At 40.8% G+C, this 27924-nt stretch overlaps 1 protein-coding gene across 14 annotated transcripts in view; it reads right to left on the bottom strand.

The window, feature by feature from the left end:
- RASGRP3 (RAS guanyl releasing protein 3) overlaps positions 1 to 27924 on the bottom strand; it is a 110572-nt gene that overhangs the window by 17948 nt on the left and 64700 nt on the right. For 6 of the 14 annotated variants that reach the window (XM_027621805.2, XM_027621810.2, XM_027621807.2 and 3 more), the window contains 11 exons: positions 23377 to 23506; positions 19958 to 20152; positions 18860 to 18962; positions 17598 to 17660; positions 16892 to 17023; positions 15971 to 16118; positions 14338 to 14511; positions 13633 to 13749; positions 10740 to 11015; positions 4432 to 4509; positions 629 to 745 (listed from right to left, as the gene is read on the bottom strand). In XM_027621805.2, the coding sequence (XP_027477606.1) occupies positions 629 to 745; positions 4432 to 4509; positions 10740 to 11015; positions 13633 to 13749; positions 14338 to 14511; positions 15971 to 16118; positions 16892 to 17023; positions 17598 to 17660; positions 18860 to 18962; positions 19958 to 20027 (1278 nt within the window). In that variant the 5' untranslated portion in view covers positions 20028 to 20152; positions 23377 to 23506. Of the gene's footprint in view, positions 1 to 628; positions 746 to 4431; positions 4510 to 10739; positions 11016 to 13632; positions 13750 to 14337; positions 14512 to 15970; positions 16119 to 16891; positions 17024 to 17597; positions 17661 to 18859; positions 18963 to 19957; positions 20153 to 23376; positions 23507 to 26323; positions 26455 to 27924 lie in introns of those variants that run through there. The other 8 variants (XM_027621806.2, XM_027621808.2, XM_027621812.2 and 5 more) reach the window with 5 other exon arrangements.

Below are 27924 nucleotides of genomic sequence, written 5' to 3'. Positions count from 1 at the left end.
GAGCAGGGAGCCCAACTGTGGGGTGGGGTGGAGGGGCTCCATCCCAGGACCCCGGAATCATGACCTGAGCCAAAGGCAGACGCTTAACCAACTGAGCTACCCAGGGGCCCCTCTACTCTTCTTTCTATGTGGAACACTCTGATAGAGACTTTCCCATCATTAAGTGATGTTTCTGACCCAAATGGCATTGTGCTACTGTGTCCCAGACCCCAATATATACAGCAAGAGAAACTGTGCACCTACAGGATCTTTTCCTACCCTCACATAATCAATTTAGTGGGCATTTCATTGTGACCCATGTAGGTTCTCATGAGTAGATTCTAATCCCCAAACAGTCCCTCAAGTTGCAGGGGCAGTAGTGGAGGCATCAAATGCTACCGAAAGAGTTGGAAGTAGCTGAGGGTATTTGGGCAAATGAGAACAGAATGACAAGAAGGGAAAAGAGGGCCTTTCCGGGATACTCTCCCCCAGAGGCCAATGCCAAGTAGAGCTAAGTGTCTGCTAAATTGCTCCTACCTGCTACAGGGCTGTTTTCATTGACTTCAGCTGATTCTTGGGCAATGACAGAATATTCTGGAAAGAGAAAGGGGTCTTCTAGTGCTCAATTTCCACTCTGTCAACCACTTACCTCAACTAATTTTCTTATGTGCTTGTTGATGACTGTGGGGTCTGGCTTCGGCACCACTCCTGAAGCCCAGTCCAGGGGCACCACGGGCTTGGTGGGCGTCGTAGGGGAGGTAGGCTGCTGACAGAGAAAAGACATTTTTCAACTTTATCTGAGACCCTGAGCAATTAGGGGACACTAAGAAAGACATATACATTCTACATATTAATAGTACTAGTAAAAACTTACATATATGTAGCACTTAAATGTTCTGAAAACAAACATCTTTTGTGAATGGAATCTAATCTGTGACTAAATACACCTGTGGATAGTGCATTTTGCTTAGCAGTAGCCTAGATTCCATTATTTTAAATGGAAAAAAGATATTGCTCTCCCAGCCCACCCAAAAATTCTATCCGAGTTCCCCAAATATTACTAAAACATCCTTAAACCTATATAATAATACTCCATACAGATTTTTGTATAATATAAAATATACAAAACACCAGTTGTCTAAGTCTTTAATACTTGGTGTTGGTGAAAAATTAGATGTGTGCAGTAAATGGGACCATGAGAATCATCAAGTTTATGTCCTCAAGCTGCCATCTCTCTCATTATCCTTAATCCCGGGACACCTGGGTGGCTCGGTCGTTAAGTGTCTGCCTTCGGCTCAGGTCATGATCCCGGGGCCCTGGGATTGAGCCCCGTGGGAAGCCTGCTTCTCCCTCTCCCACTCCCCCTGCTTGTGTTCCCTCTCTCACTGTCTCTCTCTCTCCGTCAAATAAATAAATAAAATAAAATAAAAACCTTAATCCCTTCTCACTGTTTGGCTAGTTAGGTCTTTCTAGCGTCTTCAGTGAATTTGCTTTCTCTATATGTTTTTCCATGTTCTTGCAAGACATTTTCACTAAATAATGTGGAGAAGATGGTGATGATAACACATAACATATTCACACAACACAAGGGAAAAACACAATCCTATCAGGAGACCAGCCAAGAGTGCTGTGCACTTTATTCCTCTCCCTGGGACCCTCAAATAATGTAAATATCTTTGCTGGTGCCTGCATGCAAACTTGTATTGGCAGGTTTTATTTGATGCTAAATTGGGGATAAACATGTTTGCAAGAGGAATGGAGGAGTAACTGTACTGGATTTAAGCCCCTCACAATGTTGTGAGGTGGGTGAGACAGCAGGACCAAAAACTACCTGCTGTCTGGATATGATCACCAAAACATAGACTCACTCACACACACATCATACACATCATGGCTCTTTCTCTCAAGCTTTTCATTTTGTTCATCTGATGAAGGATAAACCCATGATTCCCAAACTATATAACAAGGTGCCCCATCCGTAATACAGCAGTGGACTCATAGGGGTACCCAAAGATATTTCAAACTTCCAAGGGAAATACAGCAGTACTCCATATTTGTCAGACACCATGTGAACTACCAGCTTGAAGTAGTTCACAGTTCCCCCATTAGGTCCCGCTACATTTCTTTCAATGCTATCGTCTTTCCAAAGCAAAAAATCAATGTGGAACAAGAAAAAAGGTGGCAGTATTCAATCTGATTCCAAGACTTCAAAAATTGTTCCATGCCCAACAGGCACACACATCCATTAGTAAGTAATTGTGCTTATTTAAGAATGAAATTAAAATATTATTTTTATTTCGACATGTATTATCTTTTCAAGTGGGTTCTACATCGTTAGAACATTAATATATATTAAAAGTTGTTTGGACCTAACTATCCTAAAAATGGAATTGTGAGGTATTTCTTTTGACCTAGAAGTAGTCTGAAAAAACCGAGGCACAAAGTAAAACACAAAGAATTAGTGAGACACAAAGGGTATGCTGTGCAAAGGTTCACGGTGGGATCATGTGAGGTCCACCAGCACCAACTGTAAGCACACTGAGTTACAGGCTCTCAGTACTAGCATCCTTTTTTTTTTAAATAAAGATTTTATTTATTTATTTGAGAGATACAGAGCACGAGAGGGAAGAGGGTCAGAGGGAGAAGCAGACCCCTCTGCTGAGCAGGGAGCCCAATGTGGGACTCGATCCCGGGACTCCGGGATCATGACCTGAGCCGAAGGCAGTCGCTTAACCAACTGAGCCACCCAGGCGCCCTCGGTACTAGCATCCTGATCGTACTTGTTCTCTAGCGTCAGCATATGTCAAACCAAAGCACAAAACAGGACGACAGATGGAAAGGGATTGGGGAACTGCATTTTCATAGATTCAGAGGATTTTAGCCGTTGGAAGAGGCTTTGAAAGCTTCTGCTTTTATAAAAGATAAAAAAGACTACGTTGGATGGAAATGTCTCCAACGATTGGCAAAAATTTATCCTGAAAATAAACTAAAACAAATCTAAACAGCACCAATCAGGCAAGTGTGCTAACACGGTCATTCCTACCATGTTCCTGATACAAGGGGTGGCGGGAAAATGAAGGGCAGCGTCCCGAGGGAGAAAAAGCACAGGCATTAAAGACAGACAGGCCTGACCCACCTCTCAGTTCTCCCACATACTGGTTGTGTGCTCCGCGTGAGACGCCTGTCCTCACCAGACTCCATTTCCTTAAGAGTTAATGAGATAATGATGCCCCACCACATGCCCAACAACCAACCGGTAGCAACTAAGGTGCCTGGTTACTGGAAGAGGGAGGTGCAGGGTGGTGGAAATGCCATGTGTACACGGAACAGCTTGCCACCCTGCAATCAGCTTCTTCACACCAAAGCTAAGGGGTGAGAGAAGAGCTCATGAATTCCATTTTTTCTAATAACTTCGCTTTTGTCTCCAGCTCTTAGGCATGGTAACTTTGCAGAGTCTCGCCCTCATTTGGCCTGTATCTTCCCATATGGGTCTGTTCTTCAGTGTCCCCAGGAGATGGGCCTCTGGGGACTGGTGGTCGTGAACATGCTGATGGAAACACCATACTCAAGATCATAAGAACAGATGCTACCAGGTCAACCGACTCAGACTCAAGTGCGTACTCTCCCAGCACCGCACAGTCATTCTGCCTCTTTCGGGCTGATGCTTCAGAATCAGAATAGAGGGTCACACTTACGGTCCACGTCTCTGGCAACATGCCACAGAATTCAACTGGTAAGGAGGTAAGGCACGAGGTCTTTATCAGAACCCTGATCTCAGGATATGATTCTAAGAAGCCAACATAGACAGTTTTTCCTTCAACATGCAAACCACATCCTCACTGTAAATTTCAAATTTGCCCAGGTATTTTTTGACTAGCACAAAACATATCTAAGATACAGTCCACTCCCTAAAACTAATGACCAGTGTACTTTCAGTAATGCAGTTTCCTCAATCTCAGCATAGAATGTTTCTTTCCTAAGAGTCAGCCGTTAATTGAGACATGATCCAATGTGATACTGAAATTCTGAGCTGAGTCGATCATTAGCAGGGAAATTTGTGAATTATGATCAGGGTCTTCAAAATTTATTAAGCTTAATTTTATGCTAAATGGGATTTTATACTGAAGAGTCTAAATGCTCTTTAACATTAAGATGAGTTCTTCATTTGTTGGGAGGATGCCCTATAGGTACACAAGTTCTCAGATGGGACACAACACATAGATGATAAACAATAAAACAGAGTAATTGGGAATAACGTTCTTCTTTATTAGCCCCTGATATGAAGAAATAATCCTCAAACTGTCAGGGCTCAGCCGTTCCATGGGCAAAATGGAATAATATAGATTTTTAAAATTCTTCCATCTTCAGATCACAAAGCATCACTGTAACAGGCACGATAAATGACAAACAATGGTGTTTGGCACTGATCCTTAGAGAGAAAACATCACCTACCGATTTAGAATTTCTAGGCTCCAGCACCAGTGACAGTTTGTAAATATCGTCTTCTGTGTGGTAGAGGTCCAGAGAAAGCTACAACAAATTAGAAGGGATAAAAGATGATGTTGGATCACATTTACTTATTTATTTACATGGCTGAAATATTTTTCAAACTCAATGTGTTAGCTCAATGTCTAATAATTTGAGAGAATGAAGAGCATTAAAAAGATAATATGTAGAGGTAGAACGTGAACTTTTAAAAAGAAACAGGGAAACCTAGTATGGCCATCAGCATCCTATGAGTTACATCAGATGTATTTACATCAATAAAAGGCAACACTCTCAACGAGGTAGGGATTTTGTTCAGGGGTGGTGTATATAGCAGAGGGAGAGGTTCTGGAGTCCGAAGGGCCTGAGTTCAAGAGCTGAGCCTGCCACTGCTTAGCCCTGTCACCCTGAGCCAGTTACATCTTCTCTGATACTCAGTTTTCACATCGGTAAAGTGGAAATTATCATAAAAGTCCCTACTGAATTGCATTTTGATTAGGATCAAATGGAATACTTCATGTGAAGTGCTATACAGGGGCCCTGGTACACACTGAAATATCAAGAAAGGCTATTTGGTCTTGCAGCTGTTACTACTGATATTATTATGTGTGGGGGGTCACTGAAGACAGAAATGATCAAGACGGAATCACAGAGGAATTTGTGAACTAGGTCCTAACTGGGAGGACTTGGGCAAAGAAAGAGGGAAAGATCAGGGCAGGAAGGACACCAACTTAGACCAAGATTGAAGAGTATGGATAAAATCAGTAAAACCTAAAATGCATGGTCCCATTCACTTAAAATAGAAGTCATGAGACTACAAATAAGCCTGGATGAGTCCCACCCACACTCTTCAATGTTAAAATACCTGATGAATCACATCATTTCATCAGAAGTGAATGTAACCAGGTGCCCTGTCCTTTCTTTGACCACTTAGGCATGAAACATTTAACATATTTGGTCTAAAAATAACGACTTAATGTGTATGGGTGTGGAGTGAGGGAGAAGAGCAAGAAGGAGGAAGTGGGAGAAAACTTAGAGGCAAAGGACATCTTCCAAGGATTTATCTTTTTGTTCTCATTCAAGAAAAAGTTGGTATTAAAAGATGTCATTTTTGAATTAATCATTCATCCATTCAGCAAAGATTTATTGATCATCTAATATGTGCTGAGGACCATTCTAGTCACTATTCTATCTACTAAATACATTTAAATTAAGGATTTCATACATTGGGTCATATATTGCTTTACCTAGCCTTTGCCACCTAGAGATTTTTTTCTAAACATAATAAAATTGACTATTATAAAATTGCCCCAGCATCATTTCAGATCTTGAAAATCCTGCTCACAAAGAATGGACACTGTATCCACCTTCCCCTAAACAGCAGTCACTCCTACCTCCAGGGGCTCCGCCTTTATGCAGGAGAGGAACCATCCCTATATCACAAACCAATGCCTCTAAGGGCCAGCCCATTATATAAAAGAATGAAATGGGATGCATGAAAGAAATCTTTTGATAGAAACATTGGTATAACAATGTCTTCTTTGCAAAAAACATCTTTGCAGATGTAATTACCTTGGGGCCCTGCTCTCTGAGCTCAACAATAAAAAAATTTGTGATAAGTGGAATCTGACATGGATCTCTGGGTTAGGGAAGCAATAGGGAGAGTTGTGGTCCCTGATGAATGGGAGACAACCACTGCTCAGCCAAGGCAATTTGTCGTCAGCCTGACAAGTGCCATATCTTCTCTTTTGTCAAAAGAAGCCAGAAATCTGGAGTTTTATATGAAATATCTCCATTATTAAATACTGGCAACTAATTAAAAAACTTTATGATTCCATGTGGGCCAAATAAAACCCATCTGCCATGGACAGTTGCCCGCCATTTTGTAAATTCCACAATGGAAAACTCTACTGGCTTCTAAGCCTCAAGAAAGCAGGCAGCGCATCCGTCTTTTCTGCCTCTGTAATCCCAGCCACAGCCTGCTGCCTTGCACTGTGAATGCTACATAAACAGAAAGAAAATCAAGTAACAATTCCTTGTTATCAGGAGTTATTCTAGACTTTGATGAGCATGTTCCTGTCCTCCTCATTAGGCCTCTAGTGACAGGCACTGGCATCTGCTGGAGAAGGGATGACAAGCATGCTAGAACATCTGACCAGAAATCCCAATAACCACATACTATGTAGGGAAGATGCTCTTTCAAAAGACACAGAACATCCTTGAGTATTTTCATATATCACATGGACAGATATCAGGTGCTATGACGGAAATATCTTCTCCAAATGTTTGCTCTCTGTTAGCGCTGTTGTGAACCTGGGCAAGTCATTAACCTTCTTGGGTCTCAGTCTCCCAGTCTATAAAATGGGGCATAAATAATAGGTCCCTCCTTGGACTGCTGTGAAGATTAAATGAGCTAATGTGTAACCAGCGGGGTTTGTTTAGTGGGCCATAGAGATGGGCACTACAGGATTTGGCTCCCAAATACCACTGCATGCATCAGTGAAAGCAAAGCTGCCCCTGAGTTACTCCTGCCAGCTCTTTGCTTTCCCAGCCACAATCTTACCTAGGTGCACTCTCTCATCTCCTCTGGGTTTTATGGCCCTGCGTAGAGTAACCTGTTGTACTTCCTATACACCTCTATTTTATAATTATAGGCAGCTTGTCAATGGAATTTCAGGAATGCTTGCTTGTGTCTCACATATCTTGAATCTGACTGTTTTTGAAAAATGTCCTGAGTCACTGTTTCAGTTTGCTGCATTTACATCCAAGCCTATCAGCAAAGATGGTTGTAGATTTACTCTGTACATTCAGACCACATTGCCTTGACTGGAGAATTGTAAAATAAAACACACTTGGTCATCAAACTAACACCATTCACCATTTTTGCAATTCTTCTTCTTTTTTTTTTTGAAACTGTAAAAATACAAGGGGCTTTCCAGTTATTTGCATATACTCAGAATGGTAAAAGTAACTGATAGATCTGAAAATACTATGAAAAGAATCAGATGATTTCATATACCATGAAGCAAGAAGCATCAGCTTTTAAAACTTCTGGTTCCAGGACTGGGATGGATCACAAGGGAAAATGCCTTCTCTAGATCTTCCCTGAAAAGGGGAACAATCCAAATCCCAGCAGTTTAGTGCTGGGGTCCTCCTTCCTTCACGTGCCCAGTGCTATTCAGGGGGTAAGTTTACAATGATAAAAATGACATCAGAGTCCCTGACTCAGATTTGGTTCTATAATTAACTCCTTCTTTAGATACCCATGAAGAGGGATAGAGAGATTATTTAATTTTTACAGATGCAAAATAAAATAAATGTCAGCAATGTTCCTATATTATGGAGTAAATGTCCATCATTGGGGGAGGAGGGAGTGCCCCACCCCTCCACAGTGCGATTCAGAAGTTGCCCATTTGCAAGCCTTTTGTCCTTTAGAAATCTGTTTCTTCCTTTGTAAAACACAAAGGGGCAGGGGTGAATTTACGGGCTCTGGCCTGCAGAGGCTAGCTCTGGGAGTGTCTGTGAGAACCAAGTAAAAGTACAGGGAAGTGCTGTGAAAAGGCAACCAATTACTATGGAAAGTTCAAACATTGCTCCCAGCTCAGGGCATGGAGCAGACATTCAGTAGTTGTGGATTCTTTTAAGAGTTCTTATTTTCTATCTCCCAGGGCTCTCAATTGTGAATTGGCTTCCTCACCTGGGGCCATGTTTAGAAGCAAACAATCACTTTGGGCAAAAACCTGACCTAGAGTCTTGAGGCAAAAGAATGGTCCCTTCGTATGCCTTCACGTGCATTTGGGCAGCTTCTGTCAATCAAATGGTTCTAATCCCAACACATATGTGCTTCATGAAATGCCCTCTGGGCTCTAGTGAACACTTGATGGGAATCTCCTCTATCTGCGTTGAAGAGATTCATCTGCCTGTGGCCAGGAAGAATGAACGTATATTCCCATGCCCTGAACCTTCTGCTTGGTTGTGGGGAGGAAGGGGGGATGTTGGCTGTAAACAGAAACTGGCTTGCGGATTGATGCTCATATGTGGGGCTGTGCTATCCTGAGGAGCCACTGGGCTGGAACCACAGAATCAGACTGACACGAACTTCCTTATTCTCAAGGTTCCACCAGTCCTTATATTTAGAATCACAGAAGTTTAGAGCTGGAAGAGATCTCACAAATGATCACAAAATCCTTTATGAAAAGTCCAGAGTCAAGTCCAGTTAGCAAGGAGACAAAACTAAGTAACTGCATACATTGAACTAAAAGCTAGATCTCCCACCTAGGATTCGGGCCACTGCAGTACACTAGGTAACATTGCTCTTCCTAAATATGGTGTTTGGTGGCTTCTACATTCTCCTTTAATATGAGAGAGAGAGAGAGAGAGAGAGAGAGAGAGAGAGAGAGAGAGAGAGAGAGAGAGAGAGAGACTGAGTTGGCATCCTCTTTTTTTCTTTCCTTCCCAGCAAAAACAAAAACAAAAAAAAATTCTTAATCTTCATTTCTAGAGTTCAAATTTTCCATTGGCACCCAAAAAATTTCATTCAAAATCCTTTGATACCTTCTAAATATCTGTCATTATGGTGCTTGCTGCATTCATGACTCAAAATCCATTCCCCTCCTCCATCCCTATCTTTTGTGTGGATGAGAAAATGCCTGAGCGTGGGCACCTGCTCTGTGACGCTCTCCTCCACGTGGTACGGGCAGCCTGGACACAGACGTGGGGAACTCAGGCCGCTCTGCAGACATCACCTGGGCCTGTGGGTTTGCAGTCTGATGGGGGCTGCAACTCATCACTTATTCATGGAAACAGATTTACATGGCAAATGATTAATAAATGCAGGTGCCTGGTTTATTGTGAGGGTTTTTTTTCCCCCTAATAGAGAATGTCTGTGTGTTTACTGTTTGTCATACAAACTCAGCCCCAAGAGATTCATGTTTCTGGGTGTTGGCCACTTCTGCTTTATACTAAGGTGCAGCTTCCATTACTACATACAGTTCAGGGGTTCTGTTCTTTGGTAAACAATTATGTGCTCTAGGAATAGTTTGTGAAAAGGTCTAGGAACCAACACTCTTACTCCAGCGTAGCAGTCCTAGGGGATTCAGGCTCCTAGAGCTTCAGAAGTGTTATTGTTTTCATTTTTCCATGGCCATTAAAGGAAAATAGTCAACTGAATATTGCAGCCAAGTGTCAGATGCTTCAGTGTTATAAACCCAAACTGGGAAGTTGCTTCTTCATTTGTTAAACAAGGGTGAGAGAATTTGATTATGCCTCTTCCCCCTGACAAAGCAGCCGTCAGTGGGGAAGGTTTTCTTCTCCACACCTGTTGTGTCTAAAAGCACTAGGGCCTGGAGACCAGCCACAAATGACAAAAAAAATATGAATGCTAGATGAATGTCTTCTGTCTGACCCACTTTGTTCGGAAATACAGTGTTCAATTAATCTGCTGAGCTCCTAAATACGCCAGGTACCATGAGAGGTGCTGGGGCTATGGGATGTGTAAGGTAAACAGGAAAAACAAATCTATTACAAAGTGATACCTCCTATGGTTAAGAAAGTATAAAGAGCAAAAGCCACACATGTGACAGATGTGTTACGGCTCTGGAGAGGAACAGAGAATGCTCCAGAAAGACAGAGGCTTTTGAATGTGAGCTAGTCACAGGGGTGGGTAGGGGAAGGGATTTTCCAAGAAAGGGCAAAGGCCAGGAAGCAGAAGGCAACGGTTCACAGTGGAAAGTCCAACGTTCCTCAAAGGCAAGTGTGATGTGAGATCAGGTGATGACAAAACAGGCTAGACAGACAATGAATCTGGAAGGGCCTCGAATGCCAGGCGGCTTTGGGGAGGTTGGCCGTGGGGCCAGAGAGATGACAGAGGAGGTCCTGACACTACCCCAGGTTCCAGCTACAGTTGCACAGGGAGGGCAAAGGGAAGCAGACGAGAGAAGGCCATGTAGAGGGAGGTGATGAACTAGACAGGTGTAATGAGGGAGAGGGAGGGGCTGAGAGCAGGAGGGCCTCTCTAAGAGCTCTGGATGCGGAGCTATAGGGGTGCTGATTAGGCTCCTCCAGACAATGGGAAATTTCTTGGCCCCAAGATTATAGTCTCAATTCATGCTGCTTATAGGGCTGGGCTCCCCTCCCCTCACCCACCCTTGCAGATCTCTCCCGGTCTACTGGCCCTGCACACAACCTGGTGAATGACTGTCCCGGATGTTCCTGCACCCCCTGTGCAGGGAGGCATGCAAGGGCCCTTACCACAAACCCCGGTCCCTTGAACTTACCGTGAGTAGGTTGATCAGATCCATGTTGGGTTCTAAGTGGTGGGAGGCATTCTGCAGGGACACCAGTTCGCTCAGGGTCACAGAGAGCTGGTGCATTTTTACAATGTTCACTTTGTTGTCCTCTGTCCAGTCTGGGAAAATGACATGGACCGCTATCAAGTCTTTCAAGTGCACGCCGAGGATGGGGATCTTGAAGCCCTCACAGTCGGCAAAGGCCCTGCGGTAGCAGCAGTAATTACCATTGGAGGAGACCAGCTCTGTCATTTCATGCCAGTTCTGGGAACAGATGGAAAAGCAGAGGTTTCAGTCTTCCCTTCCACCCACCCCCAGGCCCTGCCATGTGGGGCTAGGACATTCCTTAGCACTGAGAGAAGTATCGATTGCACCACCACTGATGCAGGGAAATATTAACCTGGAAAAAGAAAATTAGAAAAATGTACTGGGCCTGGCTACGAGTGGGGCAGCCTGTTCTATTCTCCTGCAGAGCAGAAACCCCCTGCACCTCTTCCTGCCTGCTAGTGCTCTCGGGGTGTAAAATAGCTTCAAATAGCTATAAGTATTTTGCTATTCATGGAAATATTACAGTCCACAAATATAAGCATGTATCTATTAAAATATAGTATGAAATATATTAGTGTCCTAGTTTTTTAATTTTTAAAATTTTTTTATTTTGCCTTTTTTAAAATGTTATTGTTATGTTAATCACCACACATTACATTAGTGTCTGACGTAGTGTTCCATGATTCGTTGTTTGCATGTAACACCCAGTGCTCCAGGCAGAACGTGCCCTCTTTAATACCCATCACCAGCCTAACCCAACCCCCACCCCAACCCTGTTTCTCCATAGTCTCTCCTAACCCATCCCCCACCTCCCCAGAACCCTGTTTCTCCATAGTCTCTCCTAACCCAACCCCCACCCCAACCCTGTTTCTCCCTAGTCTCTCCTAACCCATCCCCCACCCCCCCAAACCCTGTTTGTTTCTCCCTAGTCTGTCATGGTTCGTCTCCCCCTCCGATTCCCCCCCTTCATTTTTCCCTTCCTACTATCTTCTTTTTTTTTTTAACATAGTGCCCTAGTTGTTCTAAGACTGTTGCCTTCATGGTATTACTTGAAGGTTGTTCTGGGATGGGATGGGGTAGGAAAAGCCACACTGAGGTGTGAGATAGCTATGGTCTGGGACTCTGCTACTAACTAGAAGCATGACCTTGAGCAAGCAACTTCATTTTGAAGAGCCTCAGTTTCCTTTTCTGTAAGAAAGAGTTTAAATAATTTTCAAAGGTACACTGGTGGTTCCAAGCCTCTAAGAGCCTCTACTGAATTCTTACTCTTCACAACATGTAAAATGTGTTTTGCTCGTTACTTGAAATTCAGTACAAAGCTAAAGGAAAATAAGACACTTAGATAACAAGCCCTGTTACACTTAGAATGAGTGTTTTAGGTCGGGCAGCTGTGCATCTTGGCTTGTATCCTTCTGTTTATTTTTAGTTGCCTAACAGCAACCAGACCTCAATTTCGATCACGCTATACTTTCTCCATGCACCCCATATAACTCAGATGGAGCTGCCTCCATTCCCAGGTCCAAGGATGGGTTCTGATTTACCATCATCATAATTCTGTCCCTTTACTTTGTGATTGGTTCAGGAACACAGACCTAAGCCAATCAGTACATTATATTCCTCTAGCAACTATTATTGGCCCAGTGGTGAGCATGTGACTTGAGGTGGGTGAATCTGCCTAAAAAGGAGGTCTTTCATTCCATGAGGGCAGGGCTGAAGAGATTTTTTCCCTATCTCCAATTTTCATGAGCAAGAGAGCATCATTTATGGGACAGCTGGGTAGCTCAGTCCCTTAAGCGTCTGCCTTCAGCTCAGGTCATGATCCCAGGGTCCTGGGATCGAGCCCAGCATCGGGCTCCTTGCTCAGCAGGGAGCCTGCTTCTCCCTCTGCCTGCCGCTCCCCCTGCTTGTGTTCTTTTTCTCTCTCTGACAAATAAATAAATAAAATCTTAAAGAAAAAACACAAAAACAAAACAAGAGAGCATCATTTTCCTGCTACTGCAGATGGTCCAATCAGGAAGGAAGCCAGTCTAATGAAACAAACAAAAACCTGATCCTCCAAGGAAGACAGAGCTACTGAGCCAAGAGCTCTGATCAGACCATGCTTGGATCTGGCCCTGCCTCTGGACTTCCAGGTATGTGAGATGGCTCATTCGCTTGCTCTTTCAGCAATTTCCAGATTTTTTTCAACTGAGAGCTGAAAAGTGTCCTTACTGATGCAGCAAACTCCATGCTTATAAGGAACTCTTTTCATAAGGATGAAATGTTCTTTTTTACTCAATAAGGAAAACTGTTATTATTGTGGTCTGGAAACAGATACGGCAGAAAAAGCTCAGTTTGGGAAATGATTGTTGTTTTTTAAAAAAAATATATTTTTGTTCCTGAAAACTTAGCTATAAATCTGAGGGATTTCTGGACAAGGTCTACATCTCCCTCTTCCTTTGTCTCTTTCACTGTGCCAAACAGTGCTTTGAAGAGAGCAGGTGTTCAATGACTTCCTTTGAGGAGGGCAGGGTAGGAATGATTTGTCTTGCACCCCCTGTGTGTGTCACAGTGCCTATCACATAGCAAGGACCAAATGCAGACTTGTAGAGTACTCACACCTGCAATACGTTAATGGTATTCAAGTCCTTCCTATTGGGACACTTGCCACCACTTCCAATCTGGTTTTCCAGGCAGTGTGCCTACTCCCTTCCTACTGAATTCTCCATGTGTAACCAGGCATTGCCTGAGAAGAACATTTTCCCCCTCTGAGTCACATCTGTTAGAAGCATCCTATCCCTAAACAATTTACAGATGATTTTTTCACTTGGGACTAGGATCTAATCCATTGTACCTTTGTAACTTCTGAAGAAAGATGAGAATGGGTCTCCTTGAGGCGTGAGATGGAGCTATGACTAAGGCCTCCCACCACTGCCATTAGAGTGTTAAAATTTTTGAGCTGGAGGAGCTTCTGCAATACAAAAATGTTAACATCAATACTTTGCAACAATTTTTCAATTATTCTGGTCTTTCTGGGATTACAGGTGAATGCATGCACAATTTCAATAAAAAGAATCTAAGAAAAACATTATCAATTTAAAATGAAGCACAAATGCAATCCACCAGAAAAACATACTAATCATTTTACCAAAAAAATAGTTATAATAAATGCTTCTAAGGATTGCCGATTAAAAGCAATCTTCTTGCATGACAGCAGTATGAGTTGTTCACTAGATATTATGAATACTTTAATTGTCCTTTATATTGTGAGCCCCAAATTTCTTCAACAACTATTCTCTAGAATGAAGGACCATCTAGATTCCTTTAAGAACCCTGTCTAAGGGACGCCTTGGTGGCTCAGTCAGTTAAGCATCTGCCTTCGGTTCAGGTCATGAATCCACGGTCCTGGGATCAAGTCCTGCTTAGCGGGGAGCCTGCTTCTCCCTCTTTCTGCAGCTGCCCCCTACTTGTGTTTCCCTCCCACCTCTCTCTGACAAATAAATAAAATCCTAAAAAAAAAAAAAAAAAGAACCCCCATCTAACTCCCGGACATACATACCTTGGCAACATTGATAAACTTTGTAATGACTTCTGCCCTTTGCTGGGGGGTTGGTTTGCTAAGAACCATCAACTGGACCCACTTAGAGATTCCATTAAATAGAGCAATAGATCTCTCCAAGGTTGGGTTATTCTCCAGGCAGCCATGGATGACATAGCTTTGGTAATCAGTGAACTAGTAAAGGAAGATTCAGAGACTGAATTAAAATGGAGTCTTTGCAAAATCAGAAATTGGAATGTTGCATGGAAGATGTGAAATACTGTTTCATAACAACATAATGATTTCTTTCATTTCACATTTATAATGGCATCTTACACATTTGAATATACAGGTTCCCTTAATATACTGTTTTGCTGTGTTTCACTCCCCCATACACAGACACATACATCACAGTGTCAGGGGTGGGGTGGGAAGGGACAAGATTCGAAGTCACATTCCAGTGAGTCCCAAATTTGCTGGATCATAAGATCCACCTGGGGCATTTGTGTTTTAACCTATTGGTTTCTGGGAACACTCGAGACCTAAAGGGTCAATCTCTCCAGAGGAAGAATCTAAGAATCTCCATTTTTCAGTCACTACTGGTGATTCCAATGGTCAGGCAAGTTTGAGATACAGTGGCATACATTAAAGAAGAGGAAATGAATATAAATATAATGATTTCAAGTCAGAATAATTTTGTAAAGTTTTTTCAAGAAAAAAGAAAAAGAAACAGTAGTTGAAGTAAGGTAGCTCCTTAGCAAAACAGACACCTTTTCAGGAAGTCAGCATGGATTTCATCAAATACATATGAGCTTTCCATCATATAAACAGTGCAGGGGGTTCCTTTTCATGGCCTGCTGGTGGAGAACCATGAAGGTCCTCTCCAAAAGAATTATTTATTGAAAAGAATCTGTCTTTCAGAATCCATACTTCTAACTTCATGTTCATCTTTGCAAGTAATAATATATTTAATTCCCTGGCATCTTGGAAAAGAAGGAGGAAGAATGACTGCCCCAGAGCTTGGTAAGACAAAGGCTGATTATGAGCCATTGCAGAAATATTATCCTAACAAGTGGATAGTGAGTAGGTGGCTAGGAAGAGACACAAGACCATAGTCAGGAGCAAGAGAAAGGGGGTGGAGAAGAAACGCTATCAAGACAGAGTAGGAAAGAAAAGTTTAATTCAGGATCTCTGTTCCTGGGAAAGAAACAACCTAATGTGAGATTCTCATCAAAGCCTACAATTCTTATTTTCAACCTACACCCATAATTAAGCATTTATACAAATCCCAACCTAAATAAAGATTTTGTCCCTCAAATGAAGGACCTAGCAAAACATGTTCACTTGGGAGAAGTCAGTGGAGCTCCATAAACCTTGAATGGTTAAATCTCCACTGAGTATTTAGAAAATCATGCTTTAATCCTATGAAAGGAGGCATTGAAAATAGCGACAGATATATAGCTCCTAAGCCACAAAATAAAGACAGGATAATATTTATCTTTGGTTAAAAGGGATTGTTCCTGTGAATTCAGGGCACTTTTCCAGTAGAGCACAATGACAAAGGCTGCCAATACTTCAGAGTATGAAAACGCAGCTTTTGGGAAAGTTGGCATGGTGGTTGTTATCCTTGGAAGAATATACGTCAGTTTCTTACTGAGATCCTTCTAAAAGATTTATGCTCCAGAAAAGTGAGGTGCTCAGCCAATTCAATGGGCTCCAGATGGTCAAACAGCAGACAGGCTTTTCCCTTCTTGGATACTTTTTTCCTCTGTGTGACTCTTCTCATCCAGTCATAGGAAGGACTATAAAAGAAACAGTGAGTCTGGTCAATGCGCTGAAAGGCCATTTCATTCAATGGAAGTTATTAACCTACTGACTCTGTAACTCTTGGCCTGCTTCCAGAAGCTTGTGCAAAATACACACCCTGTCCTTCATATTTGAAGAGAAAACCACTGACCCATTGCCAATAGAACAGAAACTGTGAGTTGTTTTTCCAGACAGGGTGGGTTTGCACTGATCCATCAAGAATCTCTTACTTGCTCTTTCTTAGGACCAGTAAGGTTGGGATCATAGGGGAGAGGTCAGGGTTAGGTCTATAAATTTGGCAGATTATCAATATATAGGATGGTGATTTAAGGCACATGAAAGCCACCTGAAGTTCGTTCTCACACTTCAGCAACATATAATCTGAAAAGCTCGTGATATAGACAGAGATCTGACCTCACTGCCAGAGATTCTAATTTATTCGGAATGAACCTGAATAATCTCTATTTTTAACAACATCCCTGATGATTCCTGGATCATGCACTGTTCATCAAGATTCTCAAAGAAGTATTCTAGGAAAAAGGACTAGAGTATGAATGACCAGGACACAAGAGCTTATCTTTGCAAGATGGGATAACCATTCTTAGGGTCATGAAATAGTTTTCTCTGTGCAAAGTTAACTGGTAGATATAAAACGCTAGTCTCATTAGTACTGAGTTCCTAATAACTGAGCTCACCAACAAGGCCATTACTACTCTCTCCCCCAAACAGTGGGCTCATCATGTTTGAAAGAAACGTGTGCCACTCTTACATGCTGGATATGTCGATGAGGCTGATGTGCTTTTCATACCCTAGTTGACTAGCTACTTCCCGGAACTCTTCAGTCATACGGATCAAACCAAGGTCCAAATTAAATTCTGCAGGAAACTTGAGAATCCAGTACCTGAGAGGCATCAAGTATTTTTGATGAAGAGACGATTTCAAGCTATACCTTTATGGAAACTGTTGTATTATTTTACAGATTACGTTTAACAATGAACCCAGGGCCATGCCCCAAATTAGCAATCTCCTATTCCCCACCGATGACACGGGGTCTCACTCTTCCCTCCTTCAATCAAGGACCCAAGTCTACCACTCCCACTCTGAGCCTCCCTTTCTGACCCTAAGTCCTGAGCATCTGGACTCGCATCTAAGTGCTGAACCACAGCTGAAATCAAACCCTTCCCCCAACTTACGGCAACTAGATGGGAAAACTTATGGTGGGTAAATAGAAAGATAAAATGAATTTACTCTTTCCAAGAGCTAGTTTTATTCCCTAATCACATTTGCTACTGCTTGATCTCTAAAAGAAAGATAAATTCTACCCCCAGGAACAGAGGAAGGCCAATTTAAATAAAATCAGGAAAGGGGGGAATCTGAGTCAATTCTATTGCCAGACTAGGTCTACTGTCTGGGCAGAAAGAAACTGTCAACAATTCCAGAACCATACACTACAAGACAATTACATGTATATTTACCTCATGAAGTAGCAGATCTTTAACCGAAATTCATCACAGCTTTCTCCACTGGCATCTCGATACGTACACTAGTTAAAGAAAAAATCCATGCACCTGGTTTCCTTTGCCCACACCTGCAGCTGTTTGACCAATTTAGATGAAGTCCTAATAAGAAGGCCATCCTGGGGACATTTGGGTTATGTGGACGTTCAGCTGGGAAGAGAAGGGGCTCTGACGATGTCAGCACTAATTGTCACCTACACACTACCCCTCGATATTGAGATCTGGGGACGAGGATCTTGCTCACTTTCAGGGACCTCTGTTCAGGTTGAATGTCCCCTTAACCCTTTCTGCATCCCCTTCGGCCCTGAGGTTGTAGGGAGGACAGAGGGAAGAAGGAGGAAGTGGAGCAAGCTTGCAATGAGCAGATGGACGCCCACATGGCCCTCATAATCATTTGACAGACCCTCTGCCTTTCAGGCTCCTCCTACCCTGTAGGGCTTCCCAGTCATCTGCAAGGTCCCCTGGGGTTGAAGCAGGCCGAGACTGTCGGAACCAATATTAGTGATTACATGATAAACATTAGATCTCCAGGAAAAAATCATCCTTATAAATCTGAGACTGTTTTTTCATTTTGGGCCATTTGGCTTTACAACCACCTTTCAGGACTGCTGTGTGTTCAAAAGTGGTAGACTGCTAAAAGCCCTTATTATAAAATGGAGTTTCTAACTATTTTTTTTTTGCTTTTATATCAGAAGGAAATCTGAAATTAAGATCAACCAACAAATTGCAATAAACTTGCTAGAATGTTCTTTGTGTCTTGTAAGCAAGGGAAGATATGAAAACTCAGGTGGTGTTTGTGCCTGAGCCAGATCCTATTATTTTGGCTGGCATTTCCATGTGTCTAAACTGTATCCTCTACAGCCATCATTTTGCCATCCTAAAAGGAATGAATTAGGTCTGGAATCAGTGTTGACTATTCTTTCATTGTACTAACAACAGAAATGTTTAAGTCAAGTTAGAAACATTCAGCCTATAGCTTCTGTTTCATTTTATATCTAGTGGTTATTTTTAAGTCGAGCCAAAACATCCAGATGGATAGTCAACTGTTTGGTCCATCATCCAGATGTCTTGTCTAGACATCTATATATATCCACAAAACAGCTGGATAACTGACTAAAGACTATTTATTCATCTTAATTTACTGGCTTTTGTTAGATGCTCTATCTAAATACAGAACTTGATTTATGATTGTAAAAATTACACAGTAGTTGAAAAGATATATGCAGAGAAGTTTTTCTGCCAATTCAGTGGAAGATAAATACCATCGGTGCATCAGTAGAACTATTCTTGGCAAATAACTATTATTCAGCTCTCCATTGTCATCTGTTAAAAAATAAAATAAAAGGGGTGAGGAGACAACAGTGCTACTCTTCTCTTTTTCTAATAAGAGTAGAGAAACATTAGTGTCAAAAACTTCTCGTATACCCAATTATTGTTTTCCTCCTCCTTCCATTGGTACCTTCTTACAAGTTAAGTGGATGTGGGGTTTCACCCTCCCTCTGGTGCTGGACTGCCAGATTTAGCAAACAGAAATACAGGACACTTAGTTAATGTGAATTAAGGTGAACCACAAATAATTTTTTAGTATAAGTATGACCCATGCATTATTTAAGACATGCTTACACTAAAAACAAACTTTATCTGAAATTCAAATTTAACTGATCATCCTGTATTTTATCTGGCCACCCTACTCTGGTCTAACTCTTCCTGTAATGATCAATTTAAAAAACAATTAAAACAACTCCATTTGTTTTGTACAAAGGTCACACCATCTGTACAAAGAATAATCTGAAATGCTGAGGTGGATATGTAAACAACATAAAGCATATAGCTGTAAAGTCTGTAACCTAGTAGGAGATACGAGACATATATGCAAATTAGAATGCAGCAGACTGTGCTATCCACAATTATGTGAGCCAAAAGACCGAGAAATGATCATACCATATGGGAAAGTCACAAAGGGCAGTGGGAGGAAGCAATCAGCATTCCTGACAGCAGAGATTAGGTACGGTATAATGAACATCTGAAACAGTATCTGAGATGAGCCCTGAAGCAGAATTTCAATGAAGGCACAGAGGTAGAAAGATGCAGGGGATGTTCCAGAAACATTAAGGGGACAGTATGACTGGCATATTAGCTGTGGGCATTAAAGGGAAGGAAATGCACAGGGCAGTGTTACTAGAGAGATAGATTGGGGTCAATCAAAAAGGACTTAAATGCCAAAGATGGAGACCGAGTTCTGTTCAGCAGCAACACTCGCATCTGAATAGGGAGAAGTGAGAGTATCAAGGTATATCAAAGGGAGAAAAGGCTCATACCAAACATCTCAATGCAAGTGCTCAACAGTTCATCTAATGTTGCTGCTTTTCCAAGTCCACTTGACCCCATGGTTATTTAGCCGTTGTCAAAAAACTAGATACATTTTCAGCATCAGGTAGACCATCTCCATAATCACACAACTTGGTAATGTCTGTGCTGGTACTGGTCTCTGTCCTTAGTCATACTTCAAGACTCTAAGGAAACAAGAAATGAAAGTTATCAGACTAGAGTTCAGACCTCATTAAGGCATTACTTTTCCACCTAAAAAGATAAGGACTTCCATTGACTGTATCTTTCCCCAAGAAAAGTCTCAGACTGGCAGAGATTACGTCAACCACCATGATGGTAAAATGCCTGCTAAAGTGCTCTTTAGCATGTAAGGCGCTCCAGAACCACAGAAATGTTCTGTGAGATACCATTCCATTTTGCAGCTGACATTTTTTTCATACAATATCTTAACTTTTCTTCATATTCTTAAGTGATAAGAGAGACATTCAAGAATATTACAAATGTTACTTGGTTTAATATTATCACAAGTATATAGAAGGAGGTAAATTTTGAAGTGCAAATATATTGATGAGCATCATCCTCAATGATCATATAAACATTCAACAACTGATTTAAAAAATCTTACTTGCCTGATTTCTCTAATAGTAGTAGTGAAAGTATTAACAAAAACCTATTGAACAGTCACATTACGTACCAGGCACCATACCAAATGCTTTATATATTATCATGTACCAGGCACCATACCAAATGCTTTATATATTATCCAACTTGACCTTCATAATAATACCATTATGACCAACACAATGATGCTTCATAACAATGCTTCCAAACGATAGTAATTAGTACTCCCAGTTTACAGATGAGGTCATGGATTTGCAGAGATGCAGCAACTAGTCTAAAACCACACAATTAGTAAGGTCTAGAATCAGGACTCCACTGTAAAATAAAGCTTTTAGTTTCCTTTGCCCCCTTTTCATTGCTCTCTCAAGTATGGATATCATAAACCATCATAATTTTGTCCCCTAATCTAGTCAGAAAGAGGACACAGCCCCAGATCTGTCGCCTAGGTAGAAGAAATATGTGGGTATAACAGAGGTCCCATGTTACAGCACTGTCATGGGAAAAATGGGGATTAAAAACAACCTCTTAGAGTTCCTCATACTGGACGTACTGCTGTTGGAAACACCATCGCTTTGTTTTACAGAGTCCTTGTAGCAGTGCCATATAGGGCCTAAAGAAGGTGAGAGGTCATCATGATGTAAGACAGTTATTTACTTTGGGCAGTTTAATAGGTAAATGTGGCCACTGGGCATGAATCTCTTAAGCTATTTGAAATCAATGTCTATTTTACTTTCAGAATGTATTTATTCAACTGGTAAGCCCTGAGGACCTGACAAATGCCGGGCACTGGGCTAAGCACTGAGGCTGCTAAGATGAACAAATCATTGTCCCACCCCTGCCTTCAGCATGCTCAAAGTCAACTTCAGAAAGCAAACACGTGAATGAATAGGAAAAAAAAGCTAATGTTCCTGTGTATGGTTGTGTTAGTGCAATCAGACCCCCAAAGAGTGACAGTTGAGTGGGTCTGTGCACTAGGCATATAACTTTAAGGAAAATTTTTTACCATGTATTATTTCTGTGTAAAAACCATATTCTTGTGCTGAAGGTGCCATGCTCAAGGCATAAAAAGTTAGATTATTTCCCATGTGCAGTAAAAATAACAGAAACACTGCATCAGGTCTCTCCCACTTCTGCTACCCAAATGATTTGTGAAAGGGAAATATTAAAGATGTCTGGAACCAACTCTTTTTACATCTCTTCACCAAGTTACCTTATCAGTAAGGCCTTTCCTGACCACCCTATTTAAAACAACAAGACCGGGGCACCTGGGTGGCTCAGTTGTTAAGCGTCTGCCTTCGGCTCAGGTCATAATCCCAGGGTCCTGGGATCGAGCCCCGCATCCGGTCCCCTGCTCAGCGGGAAGCCTGCTTCTCCCTCTCCCACTCCCTATGCTTGTGTTCCCTCTCTTGCTCTCTCTCTCTCTCTGTCAATTAAATAAATAAATAAAATCTTAAAAAAAAAATAAAACAACAAGACCTCTCTCCCCACACTCACCTCCTATTTGGCATGCGCTCTCTCACCTCCTGGATTTATTTTTCCTCATAACAGTTTTCCCCATATAACATACTACATATTTTACTTGTTTATTTGTTTTGAAATCTCTCTAGCACTATAAACATAAGCTCTATGAATGCAGAGATTTTTGTGTTTTCTTCTCTGGTGTACTCCCCAGCTCCAAAGATTTTGTCCCTCACAGAGAAGATACTAAGAAAAGCAATTGATGAATTAGTGAATTGATGAAGAAATGAATAAAATATAAAACTGTAAAGAGTTTGCCTTTGAATAACTATATATTTGTATGCACGTGTACTATAAATTTTTTAGTTTGTTTTAGCAATTTAAATCAGCATTTAGTAAACATCCTAGGACAGAAGTTCCTGCCAGCTTTCTAGACTTGATAGGATCTTTCTGCGTTCGTAAAAAGAACTTGGTATCTCTTCCCAGACATTTTGGCAGCACTTCTCTTATTTCCCTAATGTAAATAATCCATTAAAAGTCAAGATTGGACAATTGACAAGTCTGATTCCCCTTCACGTCTATACAGACACTTTTTATCTTGTTAACACTTGTTACTGAAGAGTAAATATATTACTTAGAACCAAACAGACTAGATTAACTAAACTAGATTCTCAGGTCAAAACCAAAATTATTCAGCTGACCTACCTGAGGAAGGTATTACCCTTCCATAAGGGGTTGGAAATAACCTGGTACCAAAGACCTGTCACCATGTTTGGAGTTATATTTGTGATCCACAATGAAGCCAGCACCTGAAAGCCAGGTGGGCCAGACTATCCAGTTACAATCTGTTTCTGCAGTCAGGAGATGGGTCTGTGCCCCTCCTTAGCATTCTGTCACCTGCACGTGTACCTGAGGTCTCATTTTTATGTGTGGCTATTATTGTGTCTACAACTGCTTTTTCAACAGTAAAGCTTCTTTATTATAAAAGCAATATAGGGTGATGGGTATTAAGGAGGGCACGTGCTATAATGGGCACTGGGTGTTATAAGTAACTAATGAATCACTGAACACTACATCAAAAACTAATGATGTACTATATAGTAGCTAACTGAACATAATAAAAAAATAAAAAGAATATTTAAAAAACAATATATATTCTCCATTTAAAATAAGACAGTAAGGAAAAAGGAAGGGAAAAAAAGTTACCCATCATCTCATCATCCAAAGACAACTCTTATTAATATCATAGCATGTTTCTTTCAGTTTTGTTAGGCATATTTATCTTGTCAAGATTTTTACATAATCTACAATAGTTTAAAGAAATACTTACCCACTGATTTCACACTGAAAGTTCTCCAGGTCTGAAAGAATTTTAAAGGCAGTTATCATCATTGGAAAAGGCGCTGGGGATGCAGTCTGCAGACCTGATTTCTCCAATTTGAATAAGTACTTTGGAGAACCTGATAAAGGAATGTAAAGAAATCCCCAGAGTTAAAATAATAGAAACCCAAAAGAATGCGGATGGTGCTAAAGCATTTCCAAAACCCTTGAGTTATAGGTGGTTTTGAGATTGTCTAAATTTCACCGACGAAGTCAATTAAAAAAAGAAAAATATTCAAAATAGTTATTTGGTAACATATTTTTCAAATCAAGTAGTTTTTTTTTAATTCAACCTATTAAAATCCTGCAAATGTGGCAAAATCAAAATTTATACACATAGTGTAAAATACTATTTTGGTCCAAATATACTTCTATTATTGGAGTACTCATTAAGAATTTCCAAACACTGACCTTGGAGTGTTAGTAAATCTCTAGAAGAGTTTGTTGTGGTGATCATCAAACTCTGACTCTAAATCACTCCTGACTGTCTCAACATGAATGTCAATGTTATTTTAGTCCAGGTTGTTTAGTCTCCCAATGATTTGGGACTTGCTTTAGTGTTGACAGGTACTCTCTGGCTGCAATGAAAATTATTGCTCCCCAGCATACACATTTTTCTCACAAGTTTGAAAAGGACACAATAAGCCAAAATTTCCCCAGGGCTTGAATTACTTCTAAGAGAGAAGTTCTCACTTCAAAAGGGCAATAGAGTTCTGCTGGGTGTGATTTCCAAAGGCTATGATGTATTCATGCAGCAAAAAGGCTTTCATTAACATGAAAGCCTCTATCTTCAAAAAATCCTCCTGAGGTTGCTTAGGACAATAAGAACCATACTCCCAATTTTAGAAATAATAAAAAGGAGCCAACTCCATGCAGCTGTCCATTAAGAGACATAAATTAGCACCCCAGTCTCTTGACTCAGAATCTTGGATTGTATTTCCACATTAGATAAGCTAATGGGGAAAGTTATAGTTACCTCTGAGTAAAATGCCATTAATGCTTCTTACTTTACTAGATTATTGAAGGAGTTTCAGAGGTAACGTAAAATCTACCCACTGTATGTCCTTTAAAACACTAGGTGTCCGGAAAGGTATCTCCCTTTGCCCACACCATCTCTTCCAGTATTTAAGGATTTCTAAGTTGAGGACTTAGGTGAAGTAGAGGACATATGATTGAAGTGACAGGAAAGAGATGTTAAGTTAGAGAAGGAAAAGGAAACAGGAGAAAAAATATTGTGACATTAGAGCTTCTAGGAGTAGGGCAGGTGGCCTCATCAGCAATGGAATCTCATTCTCGAAAGTTCTCAAGCCAAAGTAAAGTAATGACTGTCAGAGATGTTGTAGGCTTAATTCCCAGATGGTGTCTAGGAAGCATGCCAGAATGACAGCAAAGGTTGCTCCTGGCTCCAGGACTGCACGATTTATAAGGTGAAATATTGTATCTAGTAAGTATTCAATAAATAGTTTTGAAATGATGTTGGCCATATTAGAACTTCCAAAGGTAGTCTTGTCTATAGCATTCTCTCTATTGCAATAAAAAACTAACAAAAACCCTTAAAGACTCTTCCCTCCTAATGACAGATATTCTCTTTATGTATAAATGACCACAAATATGTCTTTGCTTTTATATGACCTTCATATGGAGATAAGGGGGTTTCTCTAAATGCCTAAATCCTTAGTGAAAATGAGTGCTAATGACCACAAACCTTTAAGCCTTAAGGATTAACATAGCATTTGTTGTTCTGGCCACCTTCAAGCTTAATCTCCCTTTCTCACCACAGACATGAGATTTGAAAGGTGCTGTGATTATATTCTATGAGACTCCATTGGAGAATCAAGACTATTAATAGTTCAGTAAGAAAAATGAAGCAAAACCCTGAAAAACAATGAAGTTATTTGACAAATACTGAGGATCTATTAGATACCAGATACTAAGCAAGATAGTAGAAGACATTAGGAGCAAACAGAGAGAAGGATAAATTGGTGAGCAAGAAAGTCATAATTCTTATACTCTAGCAAAGAATTAAACAAGTAATTACAATAAAGTATCCCAGGAAGGGGAGGAGCACTACATTAATTCGGAGCCAAAGGAGTTTTAGCGAGGCAAAGAGTGAATGAGAAAATGGCAATTATGAAAAGCTGAAAGACATCTAGAATGATTGAAGTATTGACAAGTGGCAAGACATGAGGCTAAGAAGTCTGTACGAGTAGCTCATGAACAGTATTATAAGCTATATGAAGGAGTATGGGTTTTATCTGAAAGGCAATGGGAAACCATGATTTCAAAAATGAATAAGAGGGTGGCATGATCCTATCTAGATTTTTTAAAGATCTCTCCAGCTGCAGTATGGAAAAGAGATTAGTAGAGACATATACAGATGATGCTGAAACCAGTTAGTAGTCAATTATGACCATCTAGGCAGGAGATGATTGTTATCTAAACCAGTGTGTGGCAATAGAAATGAAGGGGACTGGTTGGTTACAGACTACAGTTTGGAAGATAGATCCAACAAGATTTGCTGATCAAATGGCTTTGGAGACTGAGCAGAAAGGAGGACTCAGGGATAATTTCCAGGTTTCTAGCTAGATATTTGGTTGGGTTATGAAGCCACTCCCCTGAGATTGAGAAATTGAGGGGAAGAGGAAGGAAGTTCATGTTGGACAAATGATGAGTTCATTTTTAGATGTGTTTAGAGATGTCTGAGACATCCAAAGGGAAATGTTGACTTAGCTTCTGGATACCTATTACAGTCTTCTGAATCGACACCTGACCATATTTAACCTCTAAGAATCAGTGGAAAGGAAATTTAAGGAACAGGAGGAAAAGAATTTAATATATATAACAAGGTCCCTGAGAGGACAGAAGTCATGGACCCATGCATAGGTGGAGGGATTTACCTTGGATAAGGTAGCAGGCCACCTTTTTCAATTTAACAGCAGGAAAGGGGGGAAATGGGTAGAGGTATAGGTAGATTTGTCCTTTTGATAGCGGAGAGTCAAGGAAGTTTCTGTCTAATGACTCATTTACTCTAAAAAGAAGGAGACAAGGTCATCTGCTGGAAGATCTGAGGTTTATCAAGAGAAAAAAATATACAACAGATGTTATAAAGCACAGAAGAAAGAAACCAGAATTACTGGGCTATTTCCCATTATTTCCATTGAAAAGGCTGATGTTTTTCTTCTGGAGTTTGTTTTGAGAGAAATTAATTTTGTGTTCCCTGTTCCCTGGGTGACATCATTCACTTGTGCCACGTTTCTGAAATTATTTAACTTTTTTGGAACAACTTATACAGCAAGTTCCTTCTTTATGGGGCAGGCGATTCTGAGTTAATGCCGTTATGGTCCAGTCACATGTGGTTTCCATAACCCAGAGCTAAAGCATGATGGCATTTGCTAGGTCGTTTCCTCACAAGGGCATGCGTCCCTCCCATTTCACCTATATCTTTGCTTCAAATGGTGAAGAAGACAGACACTATTGGAGAAATCATTTGTCTCCCACCCTTTGTCTTGATCCAGGATACTGCATGTGGGCATCTACCACCTCAGCCTCAGCCACCATCCCCATGTCCTGCACTTTCCTTGCCTGGATTTCTGTATCTCTGCCCCACCCCCCACGCACACTCACCAATGCCCTCATTACCCGTTACCTCTAAAAAAGGTCATAAATCACAAGATACATTACTGTTCCTTCTCAGTTCACTCTTCATATCTGGAATTCTTTGCTGATTTCTGTACTGGTCTTGTTTTAACTTCAATTTTCCTTCTCACTTCTTTCCACATCGCCTCTCAGTTATTTCAATTTCTCTTTCTACCTTATTTCCTCCAATCAGTTACTCTTCTTATCATACTCTCACAGTGTCATGGTTGTCACTGTCAAAGCTGATTCTATCACAAACCAACCGGGATAGTACATACTGAGGAAATGACCCCAATGCTTACAGCAAAGTTACAACATTTTAAGTGGGCCATCATGGTGACCCAGAGAATCAAGTATCCTGCATTTATAGAGAGTGGAGAAATATTCCCAAAGGTTATATAACAATGACATACGGAATTGCTGTGGAAAATATTTTCTCAACTCTAGAGTAATTTTTTTCATTCTTGCCTTGGACGGATTTATTCAATGTGATGATGAGGTTTTCCTGGGTTTTAAAATTTTGTTGTTGTTTGTTTTTCATCTGCATAGAGCTTTTCCTAAATCAATAGGGCATTAATAAACAATACTGATGTGGATTTTAGAAAACAAAGTAATAATATCTTCTTCAAGTACTACTTGTTGGTGGCATGTAATGTGATACACATAATGTTGGGAAAATTACCTGTATTATGTTTAAATCTTATAACACCCCGAAAGCGAAATATTATTCTCCCCATTTCATAGATGAGGAAATTAAGGCCTACAGAGGTTAAGTTACTTGTCCTATCATGTTACTGGTTTAGTGGCAAAGCCAGCTCTATGAAAATTTATATTTTTTCTACTATCCACACAAATCTTAGCT

This window comes from Zalophus californianus, chromosome 8 (genome assembly GCF_009762305.2).
Source record: "Zalophus californianus isolate mZalCal1 chromosome 8, mZalCal1.pri.v2, whole genome shotgun sequence".
NCBI classification, from domain to species: Eukaryota; Metazoa; Chordata; class Mammalia; order Carnivora; family Otariidae; genus Zalophus; species Zalophus californianus.
The sequence above is the reverse complement of the archived record's forward strand: the minus strand, read 5'-3'. Positions and strand labels throughout refer to the sequence as shown.